The sequence below is a fragment of the Nelumbo nucifera genome, chromosome 2 (genome assembly GCF_055504915.1).
Source record: "Nelumbo nucifera cultivar China Antique chromosome 2, China Antique-T2T, whole genome shotgun sequence".
Classification (NCBI taxonomy): Eukaryota; Viridiplantae; Streptophyta; class Magnoliopsida; order Proteales; family Nelumbonaceae; genus Nelumbo; species Nelumbo nucifera.
The window spans coordinates 1,938,902-1,960,021 of NC_142650.1; the positions used below are offsets into that span (position 1 = coordinate 1,938,902).

At 37.1% G+C, this 21,120-nt stretch overlaps 3 protein-coding genes across 5 annotated transcripts; 2 read left to right on the forward strand and 1 right to left on the reverse strand.

The window, feature by feature from the left end:
• Positions 1-3,718: 3,718 nt before the first annotated feature.
• On the forward strand, positions 3,719-7,892 carry LOC104594502 (appr-1-p processing enzyme family protein). 3 transcript variants are annotated; one of them, XM_010254799.3, is made up of 8 exons: positions 3,719-4,090; positions 5,550-5,598; positions 5,680-5,782; positions 5,885-5,980; positions 6,061-6,135; positions 6,488-6,557; positions 6,741-6,814; positions 7,694-7,892. In XM_010254799.3, the coding sequence occupies exons 1-7, from the start codon at positions 3,899-3,901 to the stop codon at positions 6,807-6,809; spliced, it is 654 nt and encodes a 217-aa protein (XP_010253101.1). In that variant the 5' UTR covers positions 3,719-3,898; the 3' UTR covers positions 6,810-6,814; positions 7,694-7,892. The 3 variants fall into 3 exon arrangements, with proteins under 3 accessions (XP_010253101.1, XP_088754231.1, XP_010253102.1); XM_088898105.1 differs by having other exon boundaries at positions 7,702-7,892; XM_010254800.3 differs by having other exon boundaries at positions 7,705-7,892.
• A 976-nt stretch (positions 7,893-8,868) lies between these two features.
• On the forward strand, positions 8,869-10,470 carry LOC148801870 (protein trichome birefringence-like 45). Its single transcript, XM_088898106.1, has 4 exons — positions 8,869-9,199; positions 9,610-9,752; positions 9,835-10,013; positions 10,149-10,470. The coding sequence occupies exons 2-4, from the start codon at positions 9,686-9,688 to the stop codon at positions 10,242-10,244; spliced, it is 342 nt and encodes a 113-aa protein (XP_088754232.1). The 5' UTR covers positions 8,869-9,199; positions 9,610-9,685; the 3' UTR covers positions 10,245-10,470.
• LOC104594505 (MACPF domain-containing protein CAD1-like) lies at positions 10,464-20,661 on the reverse strand. The gene is made up of 7 exons (XM_010254804.3): positions 19,526-20,661; positions 16,247-16,485; positions 15,959-16,154; positions 15,764-15,841; positions 12,730-12,913; positions 12,389-12,552; positions 10,464-11,869 (listed from the first exon to the last, which is right to left on the reverse strand). Exons 1-7 carry the CDS (start codon positions 19,787-19,789, stop codon positions 11,231-11,233), a joined length of 1,764 nt encoding a protein of 587 aa, XP_010253106.1. The 5' UTR covers positions 19,790-20,661; the 3' UTR covers positions 10,464-11,230.
• Positions 20,662-21,120: the final 459 nt, after the last annotated feature.

Consider the following 21,120-nt stretch of genomic DNA (forward strand, 5'->3'; position numbering starts at 1 on the left):
TGAGGAGAGTTGCATGGGTGATGGATGGGAAGGTCAAAACGAATACATGGAGGTTGGTAGAGTTGATTTGACGAGCGGTTTTGAAATTGGGAGAGCAATGCTGGGAGACAGTGCTTTGACACTCTAACTTATTATTATTATTAATCCTTAAAAATAATTATTAATAAACCTGTTCATTATTTTTATGGATTAATAATTTAATCCTTCAAAATAATTAATGGCTTTAGATGAATACTTCTATTAATGGGCACTACTAATAAACCTGTTCATGGACTTGCTCGGCCCTGGCACATTTTTTATTGGGCCCAAGGATATTTTGAGATTCGCGGTCTCAACTCTCAAGCTGTTAGTATTAAGTCTAAATTAAGCAAACTTTAAATAAATCTGGGTAGAAATATTATAAATATTAAATATATATATATATATATATAGTAATAGTAGGTATTAAATAATAATTTATATTAATATTTTTATAATTTACTAAGCTACCAGCTACCCGGCCCTCACCTTTTAAATTTTTTTTATATTCCCATATCTCATATACGGATCCCTTTACTATTTGCAGCACGGCACCATCCCCAGAGGCGGCAACAATACCTCAATCCTCACTTACAATCAAGAAAAAACTAAAAAATGTGTGATTGGACAATAACAGGTTATAAAATATAAAATTAAAAAATATAATTAAGATATTGTGAAATATCCATGGGTTCAGAGCTTTATATTCAAACTAGATTCGGGCTCAAAAATAAATCCGATAATCGATTCGGGTTGTGGCTTGGATCTGAACATTTTTATTATCGGAGGTAAAGCCCAATCTGAATCTAGCCCGTGAACAGGTATAGTCGTTAACGTTTATGAGTGTAATTCGGATGAGTTGGGTCTGGTTAAAAGGTCAATGCAGGCCCAATCCTAAAGGTACAAAAACCTCAGATTCTGGTCCAGCCAACTTTATCGATCTTTGTATAGTCATCTTTTATTGAAAGAATTGGTGTATATATTTTTTTGTATAGTCATTTTTTATCGGACTTTATAGCCCAATTTAAGAGTACAATTGATTGAAAATATGCATAAATTTCATTTACAAATGTATATATACATTTCTATATAATTAATATATATGTGTAACTTTTCTGACGGGCTCAGATTGGACCAGGCCAGGTTTAGGTTGGGGCGGGCTTGAATTACCCAAGATCTCAATGTAAGCCCAATCCAAATTTAGGTCAGGCCCAAATTTTCTGGCCTATGCCTAACCCACAATCCTAAAACTCAGGTCCAATACGTGCAAAAACTTGGGTTGGAGGCACAAAGTTGCACCCCTACAATGGTGTTTTAGATTAAAGGGCTACACAACGGGATAGCCCATCCCCCAACCTAGGTGCAGGTAGGACGGCACAAAGTTGCACCCCTACTAATGGTATTTTAGATTAAAGGGCTACACAACGGGATAGCCCACCCCCCAACCTTGGTGCAGGCAGGACTCGACCCTAAGTCTCCGACACAGCCAGCATGACACCTAGGGGTGATCATTTCAGCCCAGCCCAGCCCGGCCTGGAAATTTCGGGCTTGGGCCTGGGTTTTGTGTTCAAGCCCAGCTTGGGCCCGGGCCCAACTTAGGCCTGCAAATTTTAGGGCCGGGCTTGGACTTAATACTTCAAGCCCAGCCCGCATATATTTAAAATTATGCATTTTGTATATAATGTATACATGTTATTTTGCATTATATTATATATTTTATATGTAAATATTATACCATGACATGTATAATTTATATTATATGTAATATTTTATATTATATAATGTATAAAATAAGTTTATATGCATGTTATGTCATTTAATATAAAATATTATAGATATATAATGTTTTATATATGAAAGATATTGGCCCAAAATCAGGCCCGACCCAACCCGGGCCCGTATAAACCTGGCCTAGGGCTTATATTTCAGACCCAAAACCCCAAACCGGGCCCGGGCCTAAGCTATAACCCTTATTATAAGTGCAAAGCCCGACCCGACTCGGCCCATAATCACCCCTAATGAGACATTACCAACCAACCAGTCTCCAACACAACTGGCACCTTGCAAGGTTTCTAGCTTTTGAAAAGTGAGGGTATCACTAATATGTATGTACGTTGAAATCATGAAGAGAAATGTGTGGAATGGTAACGGCTGGTGAATAGACGATAAGTTGATGCCTTGACCAGGTAAAACTTAAAAGCCGTTGGATTGTGACTTATGAACATAGTTCCTGAAAAGTCACAAGAGCCAAAAATAACTGGGAAAATTCTTTAATAGTACCTTAAACTTTGGGGGTTGTATTAACTGAGTACCCAAATTTTAAAATGTGTCTGTGTAGTGTTTTGAACTTTAAAATTGTGTTTAATAGGTTCTTATTGTTAGTTGACTATTATTCAACACTATCACGTGACATCAGGTAAGGATTAAATAATTTTAAAATGACAAAATTACCCTTTATAATATTTTTTTTCTTACCATTTTACTCATTTTATCTAAGTGTTAAAAGAAGGAAGAGTTATGAATCCAGACAAGTGATCATCCGATTACAATTGATCGTTGAATGAGGGAGGTAGAACAAGGGAGTGGGATTTTCAATAATTGATAATGTCTGGTTTTTATAACTCTTCTTCCCCTTTCCTTCTTCTAATACCCAAACAAAATGGGTAAAATAATTAGAAAAATATCATAAAATGTAATTTTGCCATTTTGAAATTATTTAATGCACACATGATGCCACATGATGTATTGATTAATGGTCAACTAATAGGTAGGGTGAGCATTCAATTTATTTGGTTAAAAACCGAACCAAATAAATCAAATTTATAAAATATAAAATCGAACCGAAACTAAATTTTTTGGTTCGATTTTCGGTTAAAACCAAATTTTATTAATATTATACTAATACATATTATATATTATATATATTAACATATTTATGTATATTATAATATATGCATATTATATATAATATATATCATATACATATTATAAAATTTTTATGTTTTACATATTAATAATATATATTATATTATGTATATAATAAATTTCAATTAATTCGGTTTTTTTAGTTAATCGAATTTCTAATCATGAAAACCGAAACTGAAACTGAAATCTTTAAAACCGAATTAATCGAACCAAATAAACCGAAATCAAAAAATTTGGTTTGGTTTTTTCGATTTTAACAGAACAATACTCATTACTCATTCCTATTAATAGGGACCTATTAGATGCAATTTGAAAATTAAGGTTACTACAGAGACCTTTGAAGTTTGGAGATCGGCTCGATACATCCCAAAATTTAGGGTATTGTTAAGGAATTTTTTCAAAATAAATAGATAAAAAAAAGAAGAAGGGTAAATTACAAAGACCCCCTATACTTTGTTTTGCGACAAAGACCCCCCTGTACTATGACCGTGAGACAAAGATCCCCTTCCGTTAGAAATCTGTCATTGCAATATTTTTTAAAGGCAATTGAGAGAAATATGAAGGAATCCGAGGTAAAAGGGATTACCATAACTGCTGTTCGTGTATCGTGAAGTTAGAGAAGATGAACGTATTTTTCTCGGGGGGGCTTTGTCTCACGCTCATAGTTTATGGGGGTCTTTATCGCAAAACAAAATACAGGGTCTTTGTCACAGACCTATAAGGGGTCTTTGTAATTTACCCAAAGAAAAAAAACTGGTTAACAGACTGACGACTAGATCCCACTAAACTTGAAGTATATAGTAAGTACCAAATCACAAGCTATGGCTACGGGGCTTGCAAGTTTTGTGTGTAAAAGAGGAGCTTCATGCATCATCGGACGATTCGGAACTCTCGCAGACTTGAGCCCTAAAAGAAGTCTGAAAACCCTAGGCCAAACCTCGTAATTTTCTCTAGAATGGACGAAAGCATTCCTATCCAACAGAATTCCAGTTCCTCTGATGGCGGAGTGTCCATTGCTAGGGCTTCGATAACGTCCAACGGAGGAGATGATCGCATGGTTCACTTCGCACTGTCTCGGTTGAGTGCTCTCAAGATCCAGAAAGGAGATATCACTCGGTGGTTCGTCGATGGTACTTCCGACGCGATTGTGAGCAACTATTTTCTTTTGACTGACCAACTTTTATTTTCCTTTGTTCATATGTTGTATTTTCAGTCCTACCAGTCGTTGTCCTTATCTTCTGTTTCTCAGAACTAGGATAGGATGTACTTGAGGTCAAGAGTTTGTTTCCGACTTCTGTTCTAGGTTATGCGTTGCCTATTTCTGTAGGGAAAAGGTAAAATATAAATCCAATGGGCTTCAGGTCCCCTACTTTGGCCGTAGTGCAGTGGACACTTGCATTTTCCTCAACCCCTCCCTAACCTATAATAATTAACTATTATATACTATTTGTCAGGGTCTGCATCCTGCCTTAGTACTATGGAGTTTTACGGACCTCTTGAGGATGTCTAAATGAATCCTGGACGTGGTTGAACTTGACATCCTGAGTCTGAGGTCTCATTGCTCTGCTCCCATAATTGTTTTGCGTTACCGTATTTTTAGAGGCCAGTCCATGCCTTGGATCAAGAACGAACTGAAGATTTTACCTCTTGGATGAACCTAACCGTATGGTTGAAATAGAAAATCACATTGGCGACAGCTAAAAATCAAGTGCGATGAATGTATTCATGATTTTTTATCTTTGAGTGAAACATAATTCAGGAAGTGAGCGCACAATATTTCCAGTTTTTAGTTATGACTGTCATGCGTATGTGTTTCGATTCGAAATTACCATTTTTTTTTTATCAATTTGTTGTTTCCCGGGCATAACCAGAAAATGCTCCTGGTGAGGCTAAAATAACTGCATAACTTGCCACCTCCTTGACTTGTATTATATCAGATGAAATAAATGAATGATTGAACGGCTGTTTTATAAAAAAACCTTAGTATAGTTTGAATGGATTATGGATGAAAATTATTACCAGTATATGGACGACATGGTTACCCAACGTCTGGGATTCATCAATGCAGTGGTGTTCTTACATCCCAAAGGTCTAGTATGAAGGACATTTTCCTTTGTTGTATTATTTTCAGTTATTTTATTTGTTCTGTTGGTAAGTGTGTGACAAAAATCTGCGATGAGAATACATTTTATATTACTTGTTCAAAGATTTTGTGCAACTATTCCTTTCATATGCCTTCTAATAAGAATTTTTTTTTTTATAGGACTTCTATTAAGATTATATCGATCAAGTTTGCATTGCCAGTTTTGGATTTTTGAGGTTCACCATGCTCGAAACCTCATATTTGTTTGATAATAGCTGATATTTGCAGTATTCACATTGAATTGCTGGTGTGAAAATCATGCCAACAATTCTAATTACTGAGACCTAAGATCTCTATAATCTTACAATTTGTCTAGCTAAAACTGAATCTGATCGTTGCAATCGTCCATCACTGAAGATGGAATCTGCAGTGAAGATTGTGTTATAGCTTCATTTGATGATTTTTAAATTTCTCCTTCTTGAACAGAACAAGCTGTGGTTTCACGATGATCCTCTTTTAACAGGTAAATGCAGCCAATGAGCGAATGCTTGGGGGTGGTGGAGTAGATGGAGGTAAGTATTCATGCTTTTTATTTTTTTACTAAAATTTTTATCACATGTACCTGCCATCATGTCGAAATTTTTTTATGTTAGCCATACATAGAGCTGCTGGGCCTGAACTGCGAGCAGCATGCTACAATGTCCCCGAGGTCCGACCTGGAGTTCGTTGTCCTACAGGAGAAGCAAGGATTACCCCGTAGGCATTAATCTTATTGATGTCTGATATATAGTTAACATCCTCCAATTTTACACAATATAATTATCATTCTTGAGTTGTAACAGTGTTGAAAATATACAGAGCTTTTAAACTGCCTATATCTCATGTAATTCACACTGTTGGACCCATCTATTATGTGGATGATCACCTAGAAGTTTCTCTAAGAAGTGCCTACAGGTACACCACCACTGCTGCTATCATCATCATTTTTATTGCAATTACTAGAATCATAATGGTTTTTGTACCTTTGGTAACAGGAGTTGCTTAAGGCTCGCCAAAGTGAACAACATCCAGTATATTGCTTTTCCTGCCATATCCTGTGGTGTTTATGGGTATGCTTTTGTGACAAGGAAGTGATCATGGTTTTGTTGAGATCAATCATAAGCTAACTTACTTTAAGAACTTACATGGATGAAAAACCTTAAAGTCAGATTTTGGCATTGCCCAAGTCTGATTACTTGAGTGAATCTCATACAAGTCATTCAATTAGTTATGTATGAAGAAGTAATTGGCATCTTTAAATAAAATAAGTGCACTGTAGTGATGCTTGTCTTGAACTTGAACTAACTGAAATGACACATTCATATTGACTGGGTCTGGTGTAGCTTGTGGCCTTGTGATAATAGATGCATATCCATTTGACACTTATTATACTCATTTCCATTTTATACCATGCTTTCTCAGTTATCCTTATGAAGAAGCTGCTACAATAGCTATATCTACTGTTAAGGAATTTGCGGATGATTTCAAGGAGGTATTATCACCTTTTTGCTTATGTTTCATGTTATAGACTACATTGATGGTTGATTTTAGAAATTACATGTGAGTAGGCTAGTCTTGTATTATATGGAGGATAAAGATTGTTCATTTATTACAATAACAGATACATTGTTGAGGCATTATCGAAGGCATTTACACTAAAATCTTTGTCCTACAGGTGCATTTTGTTCTGTTCTCAGATGATATAAATAACGTTTGGCTGGACAAGGCAAACCAATTGCTCTAAATTCGGTATGTGTGATAAGTCCTAGCAATTCCTCATATCAATGATTCTGTTTGTTAGTCAATAGATGGATTCAAACTTCTAGAGAATACCCTAAGTTTGATTCAGTCTTATAATGGTTATTACATATTGTCGGTGTTAAGTATCATGAACCATAGAAAAGAACTAATCAATATAACATTGAGGATGCCTTAACAGAATTTTACGCAAAATAAATGCTGGTGGCAATGGGATTTGATCCCAAGTCTCCAATACAATTAGCCAGAGAGCTCACCAATTGAACCACCTACACTTGGTCGTGTCGGCATGCGGGCTGCGGGCAGCACAGCCCGATTTACACCTTTACTTAAAACTGTCTATAAAAATTACAAATAGGAGGATTTGAACCCTAGTGAATAGCATGTAACCAGCACAAATCTACCATTAGGCTATTCTATATTTGCTTTGTCATAAATATACACATTTTTATTCTTAGTAATTTATTTTATTCTCAAGGGATTTTTTGGCAATAAATCCTAAAATTGATTATTTAAAATTTATATACTAATAAATATTAACAAATTATATTGATTTATGAAAATTAAGATATATAAATATAAATTTTAGTTCTTGCATTATTCTTTAATGGCTACCAATTGTCCCAGTATCTCACAATTTATATAAACTCTTGAAGAGTAGTTTTTTACATTTAAATAACTCTTTTATAATTATATAAAATTTATATAAATTGTTATTAGAGTATCTTTTTTAAGATTTATTTGAATTTACTAGTGTATCCATGCATATCTTCATTTTTTTTTTTATATATCCATGCATTTCTAAAATATATCTCGATGCATATTTTAAAATGCTTTTACTGATATGTCTTTCGTTTTCAATACTTTGAGCCTTGCACAAGCCAATGCGTATCCTTTTTGGTTTGGGGGGCATGACAAGGCAGCCGATATGAATCAATGACTGATGGTATCAAAATACGATTTTACAATAAATATGTCTTTAAATTTGTGCTTATTAATTCATGACAATGGTTTTCTTTATGTACAAGCAATTTATATTAATTATTTTTAGTAGATTAAATTTTTATAAGCTTAAAACTTATAATGTGTTAATGTATATTTTGCATGCAAATTTTTATAAACTTAAAATTATATTTTGTCTCTGCATATTTGCTGTGGTTTATTTGAAAAGCCAAGAATTGATTTGTCTTCAATGGTATTATCAAGGTTCAAAGTATCGACATGTATCGGTTATACGTATCATATCGGGAGCACCCCTATACGCTCCTACAGAGGGTGTATCGGGGTTTTGACCGGTTCAGGGGTAGAGCCTTAAACTGGCCCCCTGAACCGGTTTTGAAAAAAAAATAAACAAAAACGGATCAATACTGCCCAATATGCCCCTACCAGCGTATCGGGCATATCGATATTTAGAACTTTGGGTATTGTGCCTGATTTTTTATTTACTCGGACAAGTGGATGAAGGAAGTGAGGAAAGTTTTCCTTTCTAAGCTGCATTCAGACGGAAAATTGTTTGGTAGCAGGCCTTTATTTAAAACTAACTCTGATGGCAGTTTCTCAAGCCAAGGTTTCAGTGGTTTTGGTTTTTGATCAAGGATGAGATTGTTTCTTTTTTATTGGAAAAATGTTGACCTTATAGGCAAAATCTGCAAAATATGTTGAAGTTATTGCTATTAAAAAAAGAGTTTAACTATATATGGAAAATATATGATATTCGAAAAATCTCTGACCAATCAATTGGAATCATAAACTTGATAGCGAATCAAGTGTTATTCAAAATTTATGGGTGGGTTTTGATTGGTCAAAAACTCTTTTCATACCATATCTTTTTCATATCATAGATTTTCCCTAAAATGCTGTTATTATGCTTTGGACCTTCGTATATCTAGGTTGTTAATTGAGTGCGACTTTAAGTGTGGTTAATGCTGTAAATTGCAAGCCCTTCGGTTGTTCTCCTGCTGTTTGGTCATTGTTATTTGATCTTTACAAGATTTCAAGGTTGGAGTTGAGACTGGTTTATGTAAGCCTATCCTTTAATTATGCAGAGCATGCTCTTGCAGCTATGGTTGCTGGCGGTCCTTTGGTAGGTCGGGAGGAACAGTCTCCGTAGTTTTTTTTCTGTTTTTTCTTTGTTTTTTTTTTTTTTCAGTTTGTTTTGTTCCCTGCTGTTCATTGTTTTCCCTTAATATATACTCTGATTAAAAAAACCATCCCTTTGTATCAAATGTACTGCCTATCTCGAAAATTTATTACGGGAAATACACTTTTCAACCTTGAGTGCAGGCAGGACAACAAATTTATTTTCTTGACTCTTGAGGCTGGTGACGTATAGATGACGAAAGAATCGTCTTTAATTAAGGGATTATAACTGATAAGGTAACTTTTGGTCCTAATATCAATAAAAGTAATACTGTTAATATAATATCTAAAATAGGTTATTTTTTTAAAAAATATCAAATAAAGGCAAAAATACCATTCGTCTTTTTCCTTTTACCAATCATTTATCAGTGTCTGCTGTTCACTGCTGTCTCCGGTAATGTCTCTACCTACTTCTGCCTCCACCCCAGCCGTGCGAATCTCTCTTTTTGTTGTGTGTCTATAGCTTTGTTCCTCTAATGGCTCTTGCCTCTGTTTCTCCTTCACCTTGATACATTGTTGGGTGCTATTTATTGAGTCTATACTTGACTCTGGTTTAAGGTCACGTAGCTACGTAGGTTCTACTGGTTGATTTGAAGAAACACCACAAGAATAACAATCAGAGTTGCCTGTAACCTGTTCGTTGGCAGTTGGATTCGTGAAAATACATACCCGATATACCAGCCCTTCAACTGTCCCATCATTGACCCTGAAGTCAACTGTCAAATGTACGATCGACAGGACACGATTACCAGAAGTGTCGTTGGAAGCCTCTCGATTGTGAGCTCCCCAGGTACGTAAATGTTTGTCTCCACCATCCCATTTCATTTTGATCATGCATGAGATAATTGAGACAATACCTCTTTAATTTCTAGGTTGTAGGTTCAATGCGCTTGATTTTCTGGTGAGGATGAGAGGGAAGACGGTGATGTTCGTGGGGGATTCGCTGGGGCGGAACCAATGGCAATCTCTGATTTGCATGATATCCACGGCGGTTCCACGGTTGCCGACCCAATTGGTGAAAGGACATCTTCTGTCCACGTTCAAGTTTATGGTAAGTTAAAGGACTGCTGCTGCTCTAGACGCGAGACATTCAAGCTTTCTCCTATTTTGTTTGCATTAGGCATTAGCGAGAGCTGGCGGAGCATCCAAACAAATCTTTAATTCAGCTCATATTTCTCGATGATAGGAATACGGAGTGTCTATCGTTCTACAGAGCTCCATATCTGGTGGACATAGATGTGTAGGGGAGGAGAATTCTGAAGCTAGAGGACATTTCTGGTAATGCGTATGCCTGGAGGGGTGCCGACATTTTGACCTTTAATTCCAAACATTGAACTCACAAGGGAGTCACCGGAGGTTGTCGGAGGCAGCAACGGCACTGATGAATGGTTTGCAAGAAGATGAATAATTTTTTTGCCCTTATTTGATTTTTTTTTAAAAGTTAACTTATTTTAAAAATTATAATAAACATATTACTTTTATTAATATTAAAGCTTAAAAGTTGCCCATATCAACTATAATCTCTTTAATTAAGGGGCTTTTACTATTTTACTATTCAGTCCACCCCACAAATCTTAGATCCACCGTGCCAGCTTGGAATTGATGCCAATACACTGCAAAAATAATGCAAATGAAAATACTAACTGAACCACCTGGTAGCGTGCCATGCACAGGAATGTTCTAGGCTAGTTTTTCAAAATCCCCATGCCCCCTACCCTGATTACCAAAAACCAAAATCCCCATCCCAAGTCTCCGCTACAAACAAATGTCCATATATCCCAACTGAGCCACCTGGTAAGGTGACCTTGAGTCATACACAGATACTACAACCAAAAGCCAAATTTCCCTTCCTCGTTGATTACTATTCATACGCTACAGGAGATTGGCGTTCCATTATCAACCATCAGCAGAAAGTGATGTGAAATTCAAAATTTTAATGTTCAGTGACTTCAATCTCTCACAACACCCTCCAATATACAGCTAGATTGTTAAAAGCTCTAACCCTTTTCACTTCGTTATATCATTTCATGAAGCCAATTTCAGTCCATATAACCAGAGGAGATCCCTCATCATTGAGACCGGTATCACCCATTCCATGACACAATTTGCATCCCGGGTGGTGAGATGACCAAAACTCACCAAAGATAAGATCCAACATTCCAGTCAATTCAGTCCATCAAGCCCACCCCCTTGGACTTGGAGCATACCAACTCTGCCAATAAAAGCCAGTACTACTTCAGGATATCAGACAAATGTCTTTGCAGTAACTCAGTAATTCAACAATGAGTATTTCACTCTAAGAACTATCTTCCCTTTCTCCACTCCAAGTTTTCCACCAGTCACCAACCAATGACCTGGGGAATCCTGTGGCCCCTTGCTCATCTCCGTCATATCAACAAACTTGGCTAGTTTGTTGCCTGTGACATCTTTTGCACTAGAACCGGAGTCGCTAGAGCTGGATGTACTTCCTATAGCTGGATCCTTCAACCTGTCTTTCATACTTACAGGAGAATGGTCCCACAAAGACCTCCGTGTTGTGCAGCCTGGTAGTCTAGAATACAAAAGCTTCATGTATAACACATTTCTTGTCCCAAAATCCCATACTCCAAGCTGTGCACCAGTCACTATGTATACACCAGAATGGTCATCTATGAAAGTCTCATTATTCTCGATTGGAGAAGTGCTAACATGAGAGAAGTTCTTCCATTTCACTGGCTCAAACCATCGACTATCTTGCTCCTCAGGTCCCTGCCACTTGGATGCACCAATAGCCACATGGCTGTCCCAGTATGGCTGGAGGATCTTTGGAAGGGAAGCTAAGTGCTGAAGCTGAATACTGAGGCGGTTCTGTTTAGCACCTTCTAGGCGTAATCTCAAACCTGTTACAGGCTTACGTCCAACTGATACCTGCATTTTCCAGACATCACAATAATAAGAAATGAAGGGTTCACCTATATCCAAAAATATGTTTGTATACAGACAGGAAGATAAAAGACAAAGCCCGTCAGCAAATGGCATACGAGATCAGGCATCATGAGCCAAGATCTAATTTGCCAAAGACAAGTATCTCAGTGAAAAATCAACTTTCTCCAAAGAGCGAAATAATCCAACCGATTTATGCCAAGTTGCCAACAATATTTTTCTGGACATATAAGAATGTCATAGAAATCGCCACCTATCCTGTTAGGTGGTGATTCTAATACCTAGTCCATTTTTAGCCAACATCTTTTATGTGGGACCACTATCAATTGATGGGCCCCGACAGTATGTTACTCGTGTAAATGGGGCAAAAAGATGGAAAATTTTCACCGTGTCTCTTTACATGTTATTTCATTGGCACTTTAGCAGTGATCCCCTGCAGTACCAATGAAGAAGCTAGAGCTTCTGTAGGGTTTTTTTCAAATTAAACTTTCCATATGAACATACATGCTCTTGGCTAACATAAAGCTTCTGCCCCATCATGCTAAACTGCATGGAAGGACAAACTGGTTCCTTTCTCTGGTGGCCTGGAAGCTTGTCCTGCACTGGTGCCCATATCCTAGGGATCTGAAATTCTAGGAAATATCGCAGCTCTTCAATTGGAGGCTTGTCTGTTGAACATTGTTGAAAATAAATAAATAAATAAATAGAAAAATAAAAAAAAAAACAAGAAATCGGATCTTGTTTTAGTTTAAGGAAATTTTTTTTGAAGCATAAACAGCAAAGACATAATGATAACTCTTTAAAAAATGTATGAGAAATGTGTCCTGTGATTTTAGGTTTCTTACATTCAAGGTAGAGGCTAATGGCACGGGTCAGATGGTCCTTTCCAGGTACCCCTTCAAGGAGAGAGGTAATAGGGAAGAAAGTCATATCAATGACATCCGGAGAGGCATGGACAGTTCTTGCCCATAAGGTGTGACGTTGGATTAGATCATCCCCTCCTCTCCGCCTGAAGATGACTATAACATCCTGCATCAAAAAATTTCCCATACAATTCTAAGCCCCAAAGTTTCATGACCACCTAAGTTGCAGCAATCAAGAAAAAACATGTAAACATAATTGCTTAACCAAAATATTATCACTTGGACAATGTGCATACAAAAATCACTGTCCACAGATTCATCATTTGGCATCAGAGTACTATTGACATTGTGGCTGAGAAATCAAATCACAGTACAGCATCCATCAGATGAAAAGGAAAATGACTGTAAATAGATAAACACCATTAGGAGGACCCATAACCTCAAAGCCTACAATTATTAAACAACAATTCTTAATGTCTATCAAATTCAGTTTTGCCTAAGCATGAGCAGAGAGATGCTTATATATTTGTTAGCCAACCCAAAAGAAGGCTCCAGATCCAAATGATGATGATCAAGAATGATGACAATGTATGCTTATATAAATGTGGCATCAGCAGGAAATAACACACACCTCTCCGAGGCATGTCAATGGTGATTATGGTTGCTACATTTGGTTAACGAACCATGGGCCTTTTTTCCGAACCAAACCGGTCTTTTGGTTTTTGGAAAACCACAATCCGAAACCAAAGCGAAACCAATCAGTTAGCTGGTTGACTGGGTTAGTTCTTCAGTTTTTTGTTTTATAATATATTATTAATATATATAAAGCATATATTTATATATAATGTATGTATATGTGAAAAATATATAAAATATATATAACTATATATACCAGCCAGTTCAGTCAACCGCCTGTTTTTCATATTGGTTAACCCAAACTGAACTGGTACCTTTGGTTTTTCCAAAACACCGAACCAACAGGTTCAGTTAACCAGATTTTTCAGTTTAGTTCAGTTTTTTGGTTTTTGATGAGCACCCTAATGGTGGTTACTACAGGCTTATGGGGATTTTTTTTTGAAGAGTTATGCCTATGTGTCTGACAAATATTGGTATGTTAACCATATTTCTATCTAAAAGTGTCCAGTTTCCTAATGGTGAAAATAAATATCAAGCAACAAGAATTCCGGGCATCTAAAACAAAAGGTTGATCATTCCCATTCAATCAGGATCCTTTTGCTGTAGAAAACTCTCGTCACTTCTTGCTGTGATGAAGATGAGCCTATGTCGACAAACCACTCAACCACTCTGCACTCTGAAACTAGTCCTTCGGTTAAGAATTTAGCTCAGCCCAATAACTTGGAATTGAACTGAAACAGTAATAAGGAAGGTTTTCAAGAAGGGAAATTCTATGATATCGAAAAGACATGGTACCGGAAGAGCTTTGACCAACCAAAGCACCCCGTAAATTTTAATGAACACCACCCGATTGGTCACCTCTTTTATGATACCGGTTGTTTGGCTATAAGTTTTTCTGCTATCATGTCTTTCAGGTATCATAGTCGAACCCTTTCAAGTAAAAGGACAAAAGGAAAGAAGATGGAGAAAAGGACATTTTTTTTTCTAATCAGATCAAGCAAGATAACTCCCTAGACAAACCCACCCAGGTCATGTGACTGATCCGGAATACAGGTAGGGGTGCAAGTTGGGTAGACTGGGCTGGGTTTTAGCTCAACCCAGGCCCAAAACTAAGAAATGGGCCTAAGGCCCAAGCCCGAGGTCAAGCCCAAAATATCCAACCCGAGCCCAATGCACACTAAAATTTGATCCACTCAGGTTGGTCTCAGATTGGTCAATCAACCCATGCTAAAATTGATAAACATGTATTTGTATATGCATGCATATATGTATTTGTATATGCATTCATATCCAGTTTGAGTCTAAGTATAAGCCATTTCATGCTCAAATTTTGGGCAACAATGATATCCCACCTTATCTGAAGTGTTCTCAAGAGTTAAGAGGGTTACCAAGCACAGAATGAGAACACTTCCATGTCTGAGAGGTCTGCCTAGGCTGAGTCTAGAGGGACTGGTAGAGGTGTTGGTGTTAGGGGGGGTTGTTCATGGACCCAGAGGTGATTGTGGTGGTGTTAGAGATAGAGGTAGTATAGATGGTGGTGGTGGTGGTGGTAGAGATCTTGCCAGACATGCTATTATATGTGAATGCAGTCATTGTGGGTGTGAGGGCCATACAATTAACTGAAAATCAAATGCTACTGCACAAGGTGCCAACCAGCGGGTTGGTAAGGTCTCCTGCTGGCTGTAGCAGAGACTTGGGATCGAATCCCTTTCACCTAGGTTGGGGGAATGGGCTACTCCAGTTGTGTAGCCCTTCAAAAGAAATCAAAAAAAAAAATCAAATGCTACTGCAATTGCATTGACTTCAAAATTTGAAGTTTCAATGGGACCTATCCAAAGAATTCAAGCCAGCTTAATCCCAATGTTGACTGGCAAAGTTAAAGAGGAGATTTATGGGCAGTTTGATAAATACCATGTACCCAAATTATAGCATTTCTTTGTCCACACCTCTTGCTGTATGGCATTTTTTTTTCTGATCAATTCCTTTCATGGAAAAATTATGTCAAATGGCTTTAATACAATTGATAGTTAAAGGGGAAAATGAAAGAAAATGAGAATAAGTCTGAAATAAATTGCAAGTTTTCAATATTCCCACTTGACCATGATAGTTAATTTTATCAACATAGAAGAGCTCAGGGTAGACAAAAAAGGACATGGGTAGTACCATAGTAGTAGTAAGAAATGATTTAAACACTAATAATTTAATAGTGAATATGGCTTTAAATAGAATGGATTGGTGAAACAGGATTCATGTAACAGCCAATCCCATATATTTGGGGTAAGGCATGGATAATGATGACGGTGATAAGTCATGCCAAGCATCTGTGAAGAAATAATATGTCATACAAGCAAAAGAGAATCTGAAAGAAAAATATACATACTTCTTTTCCAGCAAGATAAGGAGAAGTAAGAGGTTGAGGGTATACTCCTTGGTTGTTGAATAAACAAGGATCCACAGCCTGCCAATCAATGGAAAGAAAAAGTACAAAAATTAAGAAGATATGCAACAGATGACTATAATAAGCATTGCAGCAAAAAAGTCCATACAAATAAAGAAACAAAATTGAGGCGCTAACCTTGTCCTTCAATTTTATTGGACCTGAACACGTACGGCTTTGTGTGTCATAGAACCTCTGATCTCCAATGTCCTGAACATAGTTTTTTATCTCCATAGTTGATAAAGGTGATGAATGGTGCTGCTTCACGTAAATTACATCCTTGCCACCAATAGTTATGGATGTAATGACATGTGTTCCAAAGTTTTCTATAAATCTGGCTCGCAATTTTAATAAAAATGATTAAGATATAAATGGAATTTATCTAAAAACAAAGTTGGCTTGAGAGCAGCGTTTACACCTTTATACCTTGCCAAGGATGAAGGATCCCATGAAGATGGGATTGCCTGTTTAACATTTTCTTGCAACACTAGCTGGGACTTTTTGAGCTGAACTTTGCAAAGTGGGATAAAATAGCCATCCATGGCAAGGCTCTTTGTACCCGCAGCATCGATTTGTTTTGAACCAGTAAAGTTAAATACAAAATTAAAGCTTCCAAGAGAAATGCTTCCCTGTAGATGGGCCCTTCTATTAAAATTCTCCACCATCTGCACCCATTTATTAAGAAAACAATATCACTTCCCAATGGACAAGCAGGTTATGAGTTATGACACAGCCATCTTTATTCGAAGAAGGTAAAGTATAACTGTATTAGATATCAAAAAGTGTGTACGGAAAATGACAGCCTAAATATCAATTCCCAATTACATAATCAAAGTTATGATTGCATTCTGAATTTTAGGTTGCAGACTTGGAGCCAAGGAACTCATCTACCAACCATCAACTCTCATTCATTTTTGTGAGACACTTCTAGTTATTATATATCTACCATTAACTCATACTCCATACAGAGCAATTGCACCAGAAGTAATACTAACACTTCTAGCTACAAATAACTTGAAATTATTGATATCATTATAACCAATGTATTATTGAGTTCCTAGTTTCCACAACCAAAACCATTAAAGAATAAACTTCTGAACTATAGTTTCAATGATTCTATGTTCTTGGAACAAACTCTGTATTGTCAAAAATAGGCCCTTCCCTCTTGATTTTATGGCTTTTGCAGTTAAACTTCTTCTCTTTTCTTTTATTCTTTTGTGCAAAAGACAAATTTTATATAACCATATCAATCAACAAACATATATAACACATGTACAGTAACTAGCCTATGGCCATAGATTGGGACCAGAATTGGAACCCAAAAAAAACCAAAGTTGAAATTTATCTTCTTTATGCAAAAGGAGAAGCAGTGCTTTAAAAGCGCAAGGCACAAAAAAGGTGCAGGGGACAATTTGTGCCCGAGGCGCAAGGCGCAAAAATTTTAAAAAAAATCTAAAAAATAAAAAAAAGTCAAATAAATAAAAAAAATAAAAAATACAAAAGAATAAAAAATACTAAACATAATATTAATAAAAATATAAACATAAATTTTAAAATAAATGTTTTAAAAAAACTATTATCTAAAATTAAAATACATAAACATAACATGTAAAGCATATTCAAATGAGAATTTAAAAATAAAATCAAACAAATAAAACATTTCAACTTTCAAGCATGTAAAACCCACAATCTTTTTTTCCTCAATTGCATTACTTCAAGTAGCTAATGTGATGTAAAACATATTCCTGATTCTACGAGCCGCTTTTGTGCCACGCCCCTCGAGGCAAGCCAAACAAGTCCATGTTAGGGTCTTAACTTCTTAATTCTCATTTCTCATATAAAAAATAATGATTTCATAATTTTAATTACTTTTTAAGAAGATATTTTATTAGAACGAATGAATGAACAACATTACCAAAAAGAGGGTTCTCGGAAAATTTAAGACCTTAACATTGACTTGTTTGGGCTTGCCTCAAGGGGCGTGGCATGAGGGTATGGGGGCGGAGCCCCCGACCAAGCCGCTAGGTTCAAAAAAAGCAAAAAAGTGCCAAATTTTCAAAAGGCACACACTTGGGTTGAGGCGCAAGGCGCATCAAGCACACGCCTAGGCGCACCAGGCATACACCTTTTGAAAGGGCTGCGCCTAGGACCTGGGCAAAGCGCCTACCCTAAAATGCGCCTCGCCTATTCACCTAGACACGCCTTTTAAATCACTGAGGATAAGCATATAAAAGTACCAATGATGTGGGGAAAATTTTAATCAGGAAGATGTGCAAGAGAGTTTCCAAGGGTCAGACAAGGAACTGCCAAAAGAACTAGCACTAGCCTTGGAGTGGCCAGTTCATCAAACGGCTATAGAAGCGAGGAGTTTTCACAGTTTGGCCAATTTTTATCTCAGTCTGATCAATTTCAATTTGTAAGGGCCAGATTGACATTGTATTAAGGAGTCCCATTTCAAATGGACAGAGGTGGCACAGAAATTATCTGATGCCTTGAAGAAGATTTTATTTTATTTTGGTCAAGGCGCCAGTTCTAGTTCAAATTTGGAAAAGCTCTTTCAGGTAGAGATGGAAGTACCAGGTTTGGTGATCGGTGCTGAAGTCACCAAAAAAAAAAAAGTTCTATCACCTAATTAAATTTGCATATGGCTATTCCAGAAAACAAAAATGCATATCTCAACCTTAGAGGACGACGCAAGACAAACTTCAAGTATTCCATGTGGTAGAACCCCACTCTCCTAACCATATTCCAGAGAAAATTATGACAAAAGAAAGGCAAAAAAAAAAAAAAAGACAAGCTATGGCTGTGTTTGGTTGCAGTGCAATTTTATTTGCATTAGTACAAATGCACAGAAGTGCAAATGAAAACAATGCAAATTCTCGTTTAATTTTGCTTTGTGTTTTACTTTATTCTACTTCATGTCTTAATTTACTTCATTTGTACAGCAATCAAACAAAATAAGCTAAAATTTGAAACAAAAACAGGTCAGAATCTACACTCAAATCATTTGCGCTGCCATAGTTTTGTATCAGTGCAAATTTATTTGCATTGCAACCAAACACAGCCTAAGCGACAAAAACTCCTAGATTTAGCAATATGATATCAAGGCTCACACCATCCCAGTAACGAAAAAGATGGCTTTACTGTCTTGGAGATGATATAACCAAGTGACAACAGTTGCCTTAGATACAAGCCAGAAAATGGAGAATCAAAAAGGTAGCAAGCTCCTAAAATTAGCAACAAACATTTTTTTTACATGAGTTTTGAATTTGTTAGCTAGAGAATCCTAGGACTATTGAAGCAATGATTGTGTGGTGAAATAGGCATATTTGGTCGTCACATGCATCACGCCATTCTGTATATCTGACGTGCCAAGCTAACTAGTAGTTTCCATTGGTTAAAACAAATCCGTTCTTTTTCTTCTAGTAAGCAGAAATCTTTTGTTCAAGTTTGTCACTCCCAACAACTGCGTGGAACCAGTCCACTTTGTTGGACGACAACTCCATACAATACAACACAATGATCGAAAATCCAAAAGTCAAACTCACCTTAAAAGTCCCCGTAAATCAGATCAAGAAAACGTTGTGAATCAAGGAAAGGGAAATAGGAATGTGATGGCAGTAAAAAGTTAAGAGGTAAGATAGATGCAATCGAGAAAGAACAAAAAGATTTATTAAAAAGTTTAAAAAAAAAATTATCACATACCTCATAGAAACTGCAAATGGCCGTACTCCTACGCCCAATTGTCTCTTGAGAACTGTTGATGTCCCTGGAAACATTGGGCACAACTACACCTTCATAGACCAACAGATCTCTCGTGTGATCTTCATCGACCTCAACTATCCTAGATCCTGCAACTCCTTTGCAGTAAAGCAACCTCGTGTCAAAGTTCACATCGAAACCCCTGCCTAAAGCCTGTATCGAATTCAAAACCGTGTGTAAAGCTGCTGCATTTTCCTCCATCCTCATCACCTCAGAACCCAAAACCGTATGAAACGGCAGAGAGAGATGAAACAAAAGGAGACAGCGTAACGGAAAATCTTTAAACCCTTGAATCAATTCTCCATCTAAAGCAAAAGACAGGTTGCCATAAATCCAAACCCAGGAACCAAAACCCCATTTAGATTCCTGGAAAAAGAGAACCTCGGAGGTAAGAGCTCATCAAGTTCGTTATTTTTTCCTAAAATTTGGATACTTAGTCTTCACGAAGCAAACCCAAATCAGAAAATTACTCCCCCCAGTCCCCTATAGGGTAATTTGAAAGAAAACAAAGACCAAAAAAACGATTAAATTAGATCTCGTCTCTCTTTTTCTCCGTTATTGAACTTGGAAACTTCTTCCTCTCACCGGGTTCAGGCTAGAGAAAATCCAGAAAAAAAAGGGGGAAGATTCAACCACGCAAAAGAAGAAAAGATTCAAAATCGTCTACTTTCCATCGCTTCGCTCCCTGTTCTGACTTGGGAATTTGAAATCTTTACTTCCAACCTTTTATCTTCTCTCGCCCCATCCCCGCGACCCACTCGGTATCTCCTGCGATCTCTCTCTCTCTCACTCACTGCTGTCTAGCTACCAGCCTACCACAGTACCACTTTCCCTCCCCAGTCCCCACGAGTTCGGCTTCCGCGAGGGCAACGCCCGTTCGAGTAGCTTTTAGAGCCTTGCATTGGGAATATCTTACTACTCATGTGCTGTATTTTATGGAGAGATATTCTCGATGTAAGGTTGAAAAAGGTTATTGGGACGGTACAAACACGGACTTGCCCTGACGGAAGCCGATTTCAGTCTCCACACGCACACACACTCTCTCTTACGAGTCTTTTACAATGCGCGTGTCCAATCCCAAACTACTAAGAAAAGAAGCATTGACTCTTGTTATGGGCGGTCTTTTTCCACCGAGAAAATTGATGGCAATGGGATACCGTTCCAATTGGAGCACCTGGTGGCTCTGGCTCTACCTTTTCCTTGTGTCTATATGTCTCTCTATGTGACGGTAATTTACGATACCCAAAAAAAGAATCGTAACCAATGAACGAACACCGGCACCATAGAAATGGAAACCAATTGATGTATTTATCAAAATTCACGGGGGATAGAGAAAGTCATTACCTACGATTACGAACTTTTCTCGTTCATATTTACCGACAAACCAAACACAGCATTTAAGTTTAACGGAAGCTTACATTTGGAGAAGTCTAATCGGCAGCTTGAGGTGTCAAATGTGAATAGCTAAAGACGCAAAGAAGTATATATTTGGGCATCGATGCTGCAGATACAGCACTGTTTTCTCGTTGAGATTAAGT